At 45.1% G+C, this 12,582-nt stretch overlaps 2 protein-coding genes and 2 long non-coding RNA genes across 5 annotated transcripts in view; all 4 read left to right on the plus strand.

The window, feature by feature from the left end:
* Window positions 1–12,582, plus strand: part of LOC140470801 (uncharacterized) — a 678,281-nt gene that overhangs the window by 552,631 nt on the left and 113,068 nt on the right. The gene's annotated exons all lie outside the window — the stretch shown is intronic.
* LOC140470792 (uncharacterized) overlaps window positions 1–12,582 on the plus strand; it is a 67,740-nt gene that overhangs the window by 47,079 nt on the left and 8,079 nt on the right. The window contains exon 2 of the long non-coding RNA XR_011956711.1: window positions 12,231–12,312. This is a non-coding gene — a long non-coding RNA (uncharacterized lncRNA). The remainder of the gene's footprint in view (window positions 1–12,230; window positions 12,313–12,582) is intronic.
* On the plus strand, window positions 11–1,125 carry LOC140470993 (histone H2B type 1-M-like). The gene has a single exon (XM_072566904.1). It carries the CDS (start codon window positions 748–750, stop codon window positions 1,123–1,125), a length of 378 nt encoding a protein of 125 aa, XP_072423005.1. The 5' UTR covers window positions 11–747.
* LOC140470595 (histone H2A-like) lies at window positions 1,559–5,012 on the plus strand. Its single transcript, XM_072566648.1, has 2 exons — window positions 1,559–1,600; window positions 4,583–5,012. The coding sequence occupies exons 1-2, from the start codon at window positions 1,559–1,561 to the stop codon at window positions 4,946–4,948; spliced, it is 408 nt and encodes a 135-aa protein (XP_072422749.1). The 3' UTR covers window positions 4,949–5,012.

Here is a 12,582-nt window from a genome sequence, read left to right on the forward strand (position 1 = left end):
GATTTCAGGAACTGAACTATTAGCAGGACACTGCTGACACTGATTGAGGAGCTGAACATGTTGTCAGCAGAAAGCAAAAGGCACAGGTCGCAGTACGTCCGTTCCATTTAGTCGTTGAGGTAATCAGATTAGAATTGACAATGATACACACACTGTCAGATATTCTGAGTAACGTAAGAATATTTTGGCTAATAATCATTGGAGATTTGAATAAGAATCGGCGAATAGATAATTGAAGGGAGTTTACAGAGTAGATGATGGTAGGATGTCCTTCATTTTCAGAGACTGTAGAGCAAGAAACACAACCAAAAGAGAACATTCCTTAACTCCCATTTTCCTCCAACACAATGCAATTGTCGAGTAGTTCCGTCATTTCCAGGAGTAAAACACACTGCCTATCAGATTGCAGTGCATTTTCTCACTTGACAACAAATGTGATGCCATTTTAAAATGGAAAAGAAAAGATGCAGAATACCTTATAATTAGAATCTCACAGTTTAGAGTGAGCTCGGCATTTGAACCCTTCAGAAAATTTCGCTTTGTGTTTCCGATGACATTGCAGATCTTCACAGATCCACATTGAGTCCCAAACTAGCCAATCAGAGAGAAGCTACAATGCCTACCACGTAGCCAATCAGAAACCCGGATTTCCTCCATCCCTCATTAGCATTGCTGCCGCCGTCAGTCTATAAAGTGCGAGCTCCAAGCCCGCTTTCTCTTATTCTGTGTCTGAGACTGAGCGGCGCTATGGCTGAGGAAAAGAAGGGTCAAGTTGCCAAGAAGGGCGCGAAGAAAGCGGTGAAGAGGGCGCCAGCGAAGGGCGGCAAGAGGAGGAAGCGGCCCAGGAAAGAAAGTTACTCCATCTACATCTACAAAGTGATGAAGCAGGTTCACCCCGACACCGGCATCTCCTCCAAGGCCATGAACATCATGAACTCGTTCGTCAGCGATATTTTCGAGCGCATCGCGGGGGAGGCTTCCCGCCTGGCCCATTACAACAAGCGCAGCACCATCAGCTCCCGGGAGATCCAGACCGCCGTGCGGCTGCTGCTGCCCGGGGAGCTGGCCAAGCACGCCGTGTCGGAGGGTACAAAGGCGGTGACCAAGTACACCAGCTCCAAGTGAAGGACTGCACTGAAACATACACACATCCACACCCCAAAGGCTCTTATAAGAGCCACCCACAACTTCCGCGAAACAGCTAAATCGTTCTGTTTGTGTTTTTCAATTTATATATCTACTAGATTTGTGTTTGATAAACGTTCGGTCCAGTATTGAGTGATCGCTGAGCCCGTTCGCGCCTTTTTCTCGGATACGTTCATGTGTATCCTGAGGTCCCTGCCTGGGCAGAGAGGTCATGTTAGACGCTACTGTCATTTTTCAGCTGATTGCATATGTCTTTGTTATTCGATCAGTTCTGGAGCTACACACTCCGGTGGAGCATGAACCCGGAGTTTCATCCCCATCAAACCAAGTGCCCCCCAGCACCTACCGGCAAACAAAAAAAGGTTTCCCTTTGAGTCCGATTTTACTTTACTTTTAATTTCCAAATCTCCGCATGGGTATTGTCCGGATGCAGAGCCTTGACAAATGCACCGAAGTAAAAGTAGAACAGCTGCAGAAATGGCAGAGGGAATGTGGAGGTTTATTTTGTATCGATCTATGATCGTGTGCAATAGGGAGGGTAACTTTAAAATATTCTCGAACGATCGTGTTCACTTAATGCACTGACTCGGGAGAACGTATTCTCATGTTGTATCAGTACATCGGGGTGCTGTTGAAATATGAAGTAAATGATTAGTTGCAGAGTGCAGGGTTTGGCGCCTTTTTTTTGGTTCCGCTTATGTTTAACGTTTGGAAAATCCCAATTCAAGTTCAGAAATGGGCAGGTTCCAGTAGGCTAGGGAATGAGGTAGAGACTTAATGTAAAGGGCACACTTTTCATGTAGAAGTAAATTATCGCGAGTATTCGTGCATCCTTCTGTGTTTAAACTGCCTACTTTTCGGTATATATTGGCGGGCTTTTCAAATTGTAAACGAGAGGTTGATAATTTGGCCCCGGTACTTTCCGCCTTCCTCTCCGGATTGGGGAATGAGGCAGATATCTGACTGGGAATTGAAACAACATTAGGAGGGGCTGAACAATGGGACCAATCAGAAACGGCCGTTTTACCATTCCTCCCGAAGGGAGAAGAGGCCGCGATGTGGGCGGAGTGCAGCATTCTCTTTGAAAGTATCCCCCCTTCCAGAATCCTGAGGGGAACACCACCCCAGCTCATGACTCCACCCCCATTCCCCCCACCATCTCACCCACTCCAGTTATTGGCTCTGCCCCTACTCCCAGCTCCCAGCCCTGCCGAGTTTTCACCATCCCTCCAGACCTTCCCCTCACTGAGGACGAACGATCAGTCCTCAGCAAAGGACTCACCTTTATCCCCTTCCATCCACGCATCACTGAATTTAATAAACGCCGTGAGGTAGAACACTTCTTTCTCCATCTCCGAGTGGACTTTCACAATAAGGATTCCCGCCCACTTCTGAGAACCCCTTCGCCCACCTCCAACACACTGCATCCACATGGACACCCCGCGCTGGCCTATTACCTGCCCTCGACCTCTTCATTTCCAACTGCCGCCGGGACATTAACCGCCTCAACCTGTCTACCCACTTCCCCCACTCCAACCTCTCACCCTTACAACATGCAGCCCTCCAAACCCTCTGCTCCAATCCTGACCTCATCATCAAGTCAGCAGATAAAGGGGGCGCAGTGGTAGTCTGGCACAGTGACCTCTACATCGCTGAAGCCAAACGCCAACTGGAGGACACCTCTTCCTACCGCCCCCTCGACCATGACCCAACCCCCATCAACTCCCAGACCTCATCACCTCAGGAGATCTCCCACCCACAGCTTCCAACCTCATAGTCCAGGAACCCTGCACTGCCCGGTTTTACCTCCTTCCCAAGATCCACAAGCCTGACCACCCGGGCCGACCCATTGTCTCAGCATGCTCCTGCCCCACTGAACTCATCTCTATTACCTCGACACTGTCCTATCCCCCCTAGTTCAGGAACTCCCCACATACATTCGAGACACCACCCATGCCCTCCACCTCCTCCAAGACTTCCGTTTCCCCGGCCCCCAATGCCTCATCTTCACCATGGATATTCAATCACTCTACACCTCCATCCGCCATGACCATGGCCTCCAAGCCCTCCATTTTTTTCCTCTCCTGAGTCCCCAACAGTACCCTTCCACCGACAATCTCATTTGTTTGGCCAAACTGGTCCTCACCCTTAACAATTTCTCCTTCAAATCCTCCCACTTCCTCCAGACCAAAGGGGTAGCCATGGGCACACGTATGGGCCCCAGCTATGCCTGTCTCTTTCTTTGGTAATTACACCGGCACCACTCCCCACCTCTTCCTTCGCTACAGTGATGACTGCATTGGTGCCACCTCATGCTCCCATGAAGAGGTTGAGCAATTCATCAACTTCACCAACACATTCCACCCTGACCTTAAATTTACCTGAACCATCTCTGAGACCTCCCTCCCCTTCCTTGACCTCTCCATCTCCAATAATGATGACCAACTTGACACTGACGTTTTTTACAAACCCACTGACTCCCACAGCTACCTGGATTACACCTCTTCCCACCCTACCTCTTGCAAAAATGCCATCCCGTATTCCCAATTCCTCTGCCTCTGCTGTAACTGCTCCCAGGAGGACCAGTTCCACCACAGAACACACCAGATGGCCTCCTTCTTTAGAGACCGCAATTTCCCTTCCCACGTGGTTAAAGATGACCTCGAATGCATCTCATACACATCCCGCACCTCTGCCCTCAGACCCCACCCCTCCAACCGTACAAAGGACAGAATGCCCTGGTGCTCACCTTCCACCCTACCAAGTTTTACCTGCACATCCACTAATATCATTTATTGTATCCGTTGTTCCCAATGTGGTCTCCAGGAGACTGGATGCCTCCTAGAAGAGCGCTTTAGGGAACATTTCCAGGACACCCGCACCAATCAACCACACCACCCCGTGGCCTAACATTTCAACCCCCCCTCCCACGCTGCCAAGGACATGGATCTCCTGGGCCTCCTTCACCGCTGCTCCCTCACCACCAGAGGCCTGGAGGAAGAACACCTCATCTTCCGCCTCGGAACACTTCAACCCCAGGGCATCAATGTGGACTTCAACCCTTTCCTCATTTCCCCTTCACCCACCTCACCCTTGCTCCAAACCACCAGCTCAGCACTGACCCCATGACTTGTCCTACCTGCCTATCTTCTTTTTCACCTATCCACTTCACCCTCCCCCCAGCCCCGACCTACCACCTTTATCCGCTCCCCCACTCTCCTATTGTACTTTATGCTACTTTCTCCCCACCCCGACCCTGCTCTAGCTTATCTCTCCACCCTTCAGGCTCTCTGCCTGTATTCCCCAAATGTCGATTTTACTGCTCACCGGATGCTGCCTGAACTGCTGTGCTCTTCCAGCACCACTAATCCAGAATCTGGTTTCCAGCATCTGCAGTCATTGTTTTTACCGAGTATGTGACCATGTCTGTAAGAAGAGGAAAGGTCGCGCCAAGGCGAAGTCTCGGTCGTCCCGGGCTGGCCTGCAGTTCCCGGTGGGCCGTGTTCACAGGCTCCTGAGAAAGGGTAACTATGCTGAGCGTGTGGGTGCCGGAGCGCCGGTCTATCTGGCTGCGGTGCTGGAGTATCTGACGGCTGAAATCCTGGAGCTGGCCGGTAACGCGGCCCGGGACAACAAGAAGACCCGCATCATCCCCAGGCACCTGCAGCTGGCCGTGCGCAACGACGAGGAGCTCAACAAGCTGCTGGGAGGGGTGACCATCGCTCAGGGCGGGGTGCTGCCTAACATCCAGGCCGTGCTGCTGCCCAAGAAAACCGCCGCTGGGGGCGCCGCTAAAAAGTGAAGAGACCATTCTTGAATCTGACAACCCAAAGGCTCTTTTAAGAGCCACTCACAGCATCTGTGAAAGGAGCTGAACACTCCCGTCTGTCGGATTGAATTACCTTCCTTTAACTGATATCGGTTTCAGTCCCTGTCTTATTCGATACTGTCCTTTCCTAATGACTGTTCACCGTTTGAGCCGTAGCACAAGGAGCGTGAAAAGTTCATGGAATATTGATACAACGCAATCTTAACAGTGCTCGGAGTACATTATTTTTATTCCTTGTAGATGTCTGCAGTTTCGTCGCTTTAATTATTGTCTTATCAATGAATCACTCAGTCCCTATACTCCTCGCTCACAGGCAGTTTCACGTTATCTTGAACTGCATTTAGAAAGAGCTGAATTGCTCCAGTGCCGCGAGTAAGTTTATAATGAGTGGTCGCTGACCCTCGGTGTTTTATTCTCGGATGAGTTCCTGTGTAGGGTCCTTTCCCTGGCCATGGACAGCGAGCATAATGGAGGCAACAGTCATTTTTCAGCTGCTTCGAGTTGGTCAAGTTGCTGTTTAATACTGGGCCAGTTCGGGAGTTTCCCGCCCCTGTGGGGTATGACCCTGATTTTGATCTCTGGCAAACGAAGAAGTGAGTCAACTTTAGAGTGGTGCTGGAAAAGCGCAGCAGGAAAGGGTTTTGCCTGAAACATCGATTTTCCTGCTTCTCGGATGCTGCCTGAACTGCTGTACTTTTCAAGCACCCCTCTAATCTCCAGCATCTGCAATACCCACCTCTGCCAAACAGAAGTGCCCTACCTTTGAATTCCACCGATTCATTTTACAGTTAAATTTCCATACACCGAAGCTGTTGCTTGATTGCACAGTGCTCTGAATGAGACTTTCTGCTGTCGTTTAGAAGGTTTCAAAATGAACTGATCAAACCAGAACAGTTTCCTCACTGCAAGGGCCAGTCAAATAGCACAGAAACAGATCCTACTGTTCAACCAGTCCATACCCAATAGAATCTCAAACTAGATAAGTCCCACCTGTCTGTTCTTGGCCCATAACCCTCCAAAATCTTAACAATGATATACTTATCCAAATGTCTTTTCAACATTGTGACTGTGTCCATATTCATCACCCCCTTTCGAAGTTAATTCCACACAATCTATACTATTTTTAAAAAAACTTACTTTTAAAATCTTTTTCCTTTTAAACCTTAAAAATGTGTCTCATAGTCTTGCAGTCTCTTACCACAGAAAAAGATACCTACCATTCCCCTTACCTTTATCCCTCATAATTGTCAAAACTCTATCACCCATCAAGATCTTAGGCTCCAGAGGACAGATGTCCCAGCCTATTCTTGCAATGGAATCTTCCATTCCCATCAGCATCCTAGTAAATCTTTTCTGAACCCTTTCCAGCTCAATAGCATACTTTTGATAACAGGGTGACCAAAATTTGATACAGTAATCCAGAAGGGGATTCATCAACACCCTATGCAACCTCAAGACAACCCTCCAACTCCTGTCCTCAAAGGTCTGAGCAATGAAGGCAAGCACGCTAGATGATTTCTTCAACACATTGTCTACATGTAAAGCAAACTTCAAAAATATGCAGCTGGCCAACTAGGTCTCTCTATTCAACAGCACTACCCAAGGCCCTACTTGTATAAGTCCTACTCTTGTTTGTTTTGTAAAGATGCAATGCCTCAATAACTCCATCTGCCATTCCTCATGCCAATGACCGAGTTAATCAAGATTTGTTTCTCATCTGAGAGATCCTTCACTGTCCACTATCCCACCAATTTTGATGACATCTGCAAAATTACTAACCATGCCTTCTGTAATCTCATCTAAATCATTTACATAAAAAAAAGTGGAGCCAGCACCGATTGGGGTGGAACATCATTGGTAACTTGCATCCAGTCTAATTAGCAACTGTCCACCTCCTCTCAATCTCCTGCTGTTATGCCAATTTTATATTCAGTTGGCACACTCAGCCTGAATCCCATGTAATCTAACCTTGCTATTTAGTCTACCACGCAGAATCTTGTAAAAGCCTTTACCAAACTTCAAGTCGATAATGTTTACCATAGTGCTCTCAACCTTCTTGGATACTCCCTCAACAATCTCAATCAACTTTGGGAAATATAATTTCCTTCTACAAAACAATCCTGACAAATCCTAATTATTCCTTGCCCTCTCCTACCACTCCTTCCCAAACCATACATTTGAATCCTATCATTCAGAATCCCCGCCAACAATGTACCCATCACACAGGTCAGACTCACAGGTCTATACTTCCCAGGCTTCTCCCTACATCCCTTCTTAAAATAATGGCAAAATATTACCCAATATCTGATCATCCAGCACCTCACCATAGTTACAGATGATACAAATATTTCTGCAAGGGGCACCACAATATCCTTCTTAACTTTCCATAATGTCCTGGGATATACTTGATCAGGTCTCTGAGATTATCCAACTTTGTTTTCAAAGACCTCCAGCATTTCCTCTTCTGTAATGCGAACACTTTTCAAAGCATCAATATTCATTTTCCTGAGTTTGCCTGCTTCCCAGTAAAAACTGATGTGAAAATGCATTTTCTGCCTCTCACATCTTCTGAAATTCAATCAGAACTGCAGAGGTGAACTGGATCTGCTGGTAACAAAATGGCCCATGTCTGCTCCCACAAAATGGCTGACAAATGTCTACCATAAGTACATTGTCATTAATGGCTCTGAGTAATCTATTTTGTCCAGGGCAAATGAGGGTACTTCTGAAAACTTACTAACTTTCACACATAGGCATAAATGTTTTGGTTCCATGTATCTATGCTGGAAGTCTTTAAAAAACAGACCTAAGCTTAACTAACCAGAACAGAAAGCATTCTTACAAATCTTATAGCAACTAGTTAAAACTAAATGTCTCTCGTATTTTTAACACACATAATTAGGACATCAGGAAATATAAGAGGAAAAACAGAATTCCGTAAAGAAAGCACTTGAGATACAACAAATAACAGAATTCAAACTGACTCACAGATAAAGCCAGTCTGAGAGGCCTGAAGGAGTCCAGCAATAAACTTTGGAATGTGAATGAAGAGGATGCATAGAAAGATGGCAAGGATGAGTGATAATAGTGTCTGTTCAATGTCATGTGGTCATGGGAAGTTGAGGCCTGTTAAAGGAATGCCTGTCATTGATTTGGTGTCTTATAGGATTGGGTTTACGAAGTATGAGGGAGGATCAAAGTGATCAAGTTGTATGCAATTGTTGTCAGCAAATTTATAAAAATACTGCTTTGTGTTATAAATTCAGAGTATGTCATAATCTCCCTTTCAGGGCTGGCCTCTGGAGAGAATCCTTTGCCCCTGTTTTAGCTAAGTTTTACATGAATAAACCTCCACTTGCCTGAGTTCTGCCTGTCTGCTGAGTTTGCATTCCCTTTCGAGTGAAAAGGCTCCGATAACAACAACAACTACCTTTTTGATCTTTAAGATGCCCTACTCTCTTTCTCTCCCTCATTGTTACCTTGCTTTGAAAGATCTTGTAGAATCTCGTTGAATTATGCTTAACCTTATCTGTCAAGACTATCTGGTATCCCCCTCTTTAATTTCCTAATCTCCCTCTCAAGAATGCCCTTACTATTTGCATAGTGTTCAAGAGATGCTTTCACCTCAGTTGTCGATGTCTAATATATGATTTATTTGTATTTGCAAATGAAACATTGACTTTGCTGGTCCTCTGATGCTGTGCTCTTCCAGTTTCATTTTTATCAACTCTGACTGTCCTTACTAAAAACCTTACATTTATCCACAATATATTGCTTTTGCCCATTGACTTCTTTTCAACATAATCACAAGGCATCTTCTTTCACAGCTCACCATAGGGCGGCACGGTGACTCAGTGGTTAGCACTGGTCCCTCACAGCACTCGGGTCCCAGGTTCAATACCAGCTTTGGGCAACTATCTGTGCTCTGGTTTGCTCCTACATTCCAAAGATGTGCAGGTCAGGTGAGTTGGCCATGGTGAATTGCCCATAGTGTTAGATGCATTAACCAGAGGGAAACGGGTCTAGGTGGGTTACTCTTCAGAGGGTCAGTGTGGATTAGTTGGGCTGAAGGGCCTGTTTCCACACTGTAGGGAATCTAATCGAAAAAAAACTGTTTCATGTCATCTGTCAATCTGGAGATATTATATTTAGTTTCCTCTTCTAAATCACTGTGACTATATTGTGAAGAGTAGAATTCTAATAATGATTTTTGCCATGACTCCTAGTCACTGCTTGCCATCGAAAAAAATGATTCATTTATTACCTCTTTCAGCCAACAAGTTTTTTAAAATCCATCTCAGCACCATGTTCTTTATTTTGTTTTATGTGGGATTTTGTCAAAAGAAACATCCAAATGACGCCATCTGCTTATCACCTCTATCCCAGCAGATTTGCTAAGTTGAGAACATAGAACATTATGATACAGGAACAGGCCCTTCGAAGATATGCTGACTTTGTTTGGTCCCAAACTTTTTTTTTCTGCAGATACTCTGCAAGTATTTCCTGAAGAAGGGCTGGTGCCCGAAACGTCGATTCTCCTGTTCCTTGGATGCTGCCTGACCTGCTGCACTTTTCCAGCAACACATTTTCAGCAAGTTTTTTTTCCCTGCAGGCTGAGTGGCCTATAATTCCCAGATTATCTCTAACTTGCTTTTCAAATAGATTGGTTACATTAGCTAATTCACAATCTGTGGAAAATATTGCAATGTCTATGGAATCTTGGAACATGACCATTCACTATTTCTGTGACCACTATGTTAAGTACTCTGGGATGTGGATGATCAGGCCCTACTGTTTCCCAGCTTTAATCCTATCCATTGTCCCAACACAATTTTCCAAACAATATTGATTAGTTTCAATTTTTCCCTCTCACTGAACTCTGTGTCCCCCAAATTTCCTGGTGCATCATTGGTGTCGTCCTTTGTGATCAGAGAACAACAGTTACATATTTGGATGGATAGCCATTTTTGCTCCCTAATATAGGCTTCCTACTTTTGATCGTAAGAGACCTATCTTTGTGTTCACCAACCCATGTTTTCTTCCATTTCTCCTTTACACATTTATCAATACTTTAACAGTTAGTTTCTTTTTCAAACGATCTGCAAGCTTACTCCAGTCCTCATTCTCTCTTTCTTGATCAATGCCCTTTGTCTCATCGCTTGCTGAATTCTAAATTATGGTGAAAGTGAGGAATGCAGACGGTGGAGATCAGAGTCAAGATTGGTGTAGTGTTGGAAAAGCACAGCAGGTCAGGCAGCATCCGTGGAGCAGGAAAATTGATGTTTTGGGCAAAAGCCTTTCATCAGGAATAAGGCTGGGAGCCTCCAGGGTGGAGAGATAAATGAGAGTGGGGTGGGGCTGTGGAGAAGGTAGCTAAGAGTGTTATAGGTGGATGGAGGTGGAGATGAAGGTGGTAAGTCAGAGAGGAGGGTGGAGCAGATAGATGTGAAGGAAGATTGGCAGGTAGGACAGGTCATGACGATGCTGCTGAGCTGGCAGGTTGGAACTGATGTAAGGTTGGGGGAGGGGAAATGAGGAAACTGGTGAAGTCCATGAAGTTGATTCTCAACTTACTGCGAATCCTCTTGTAAGGATTCTATGTTGAAGAAGTTCTCCTTCTCTTTCAACAAGTATCTCAGTGAGTTTCTCTCTCACTGCAACCCTCAGGTCATCTTCTCTGCCCTGAATTCGAAATTGTTCCCAGGCTTTATATTTGTTTGTTTATTTTCTTCCCAATCTGTATGCCTAATCTTGGGATCAAATATTATCTCACAGAGCTCTAAAGTTTTGTTAAGTTTACAAAAGTAATACTAAAGCTTTGTAAATTGTAAAACTTTCCAAACTTGGGGCAACCTCCATCAGAAAAGTTAAATGCAGTTGATGTAGGGAGGCATCAACTTGATAGAGGGCAAGTTTCTCTCTAAGCCACACACCATAATCACTTGGAAATATATCCCCTTTCCTTTACTGTTGCTTGATCAAGACCCTGGAAATTCGTGGATTAGTGGTGCTGGAAGAGCACAGCAGCTCAGGTGGCATCCGAGGAGAATTAAAATTGACGTTTCGGGCAAAAGCCCTTTGCCCGAAACGTCGATTTTACTGCCACTCGGATGCTGCCTGAACTGCTGTGCTCTTCCAGCCGCACTAATCCAGAATCTAGTTTCCAGCATCTGCAGTCACTGTTTTTACCTGGAATTTCCTGTTCATGGCATTGTAGGCAGGACATAGACAAAAGCTGTTCCAGAAGGTAGCTCACCACCGCCTGCTCAAAGGGGAATAAAGGCGAAGCTCAGCCAGCGACGTCCACGTCCCTAGAGTGAATAAACAGAAACACCTGGGTTTCTCGTTGTGGCATACAATACATCACAAGGTTTCTGTCTGCAGCATACCTGACACTAACATCTGTTGTCCACTATACACTAAATCGAGGCCCAGAGACGTTATTGCATATCCCTGTTCCCGGTCTGATTTTTGCGCACGCCTCCTGAGCCAGAAACAGGGACGAACACTGTGAAGCAAGACTCTCTCCAATAGTTACATTCTGCCTTAATAAAAGTGTGTTCCACTTATTTCATTTATGTTACTATTTTCAACTTATGTTACTTTCTTAAAGGATTTAATATTTGTGGATGAGGGTCAGTAGGATTAAATACCATAGTTAAAATAAGATCAGACGTGATGTTATTGAATGGGGGAGCACAGAGGATGGGCCGATTGGCCGCCAGCTTCTCTGCCCCCTGATTAGATTGTGAGAGAGCCGGAGGGAGGAGTTATTAACATGACCCAGGGATGAGCTCAATTGGAGCTTCATAAAGGGACACTATCCCAGCTTGAAACCTTCACTACCCTTTCCTCTCCTAAACACTGATGGGAATTCATTGTTTGGCTTCTGTTTACCGCTGTTTGTTGCGAATAGACGTTGAATTGTTGGGGAATAAAGGGCAGTGTATCTAAATGTAATAGTAGTGCCAGCTGTTCTTCCTTCAACATTTAGGGTTTTTTTGGGAGCTGAACATTGAACTGTGTAATCATCATCTATTTTTGGAGCTGTGCATGTGCTGGTTAGTTTTCTTTCATCTGAGTAAACTGTTTCAGAATTTCGCAAACAGAAAAGGACTGGCAGCAGATCAATGTTGCTTTGGAACCAGACCTTGCTCTGTTTAAATACAGAAGTATCATGATCATGACCTGAATGTTGTGTTGATCGGTTGATGTCTTTCTACTCAGAAATGATGGTATCTCTCTCTTCCTCCAGGCAAATATTTGATGGACCAAGATAATTTAATATTTCCTCAGTACAAAGCCAAGTATGACCATCTGCTTCTGCCAACCAGCAGGTATGTTACAGTTGTCAGATTGGAGAACATCCTTTCCACAGTCAGAGTGGATTGAGTCAGATACACATTGAGCTCAATTTCCAGAAATATGCTTTCAATCCAAGAGTCAGAAACAACTAATGAAATATTTTTAAAAATTTCTCTTTATACTTACGGCACAACATGTCAGTTTCAATAAATTCCATTATGCATAGCCAGTTATTATTTGCAACATCAGAAGAGGGATAGACTGTAACCTCATGAAATATACATTCAGGAATTACATTAATC

The sequence above is a fragment of the Chiloscyllium punctatum genome, chromosome 52, assembly GCF_047496795.1.
Source record: "Chiloscyllium punctatum isolate Juve2018m chromosome 52, sChiPun1.3, whole genome shotgun sequence".
Lineage (NCBI taxonomy): Eukaryota > Metazoa > Chordata > Chondrichthyes > Orectolobiformes > Hemiscylliidae > Chiloscyllium > Chiloscyllium punctatum.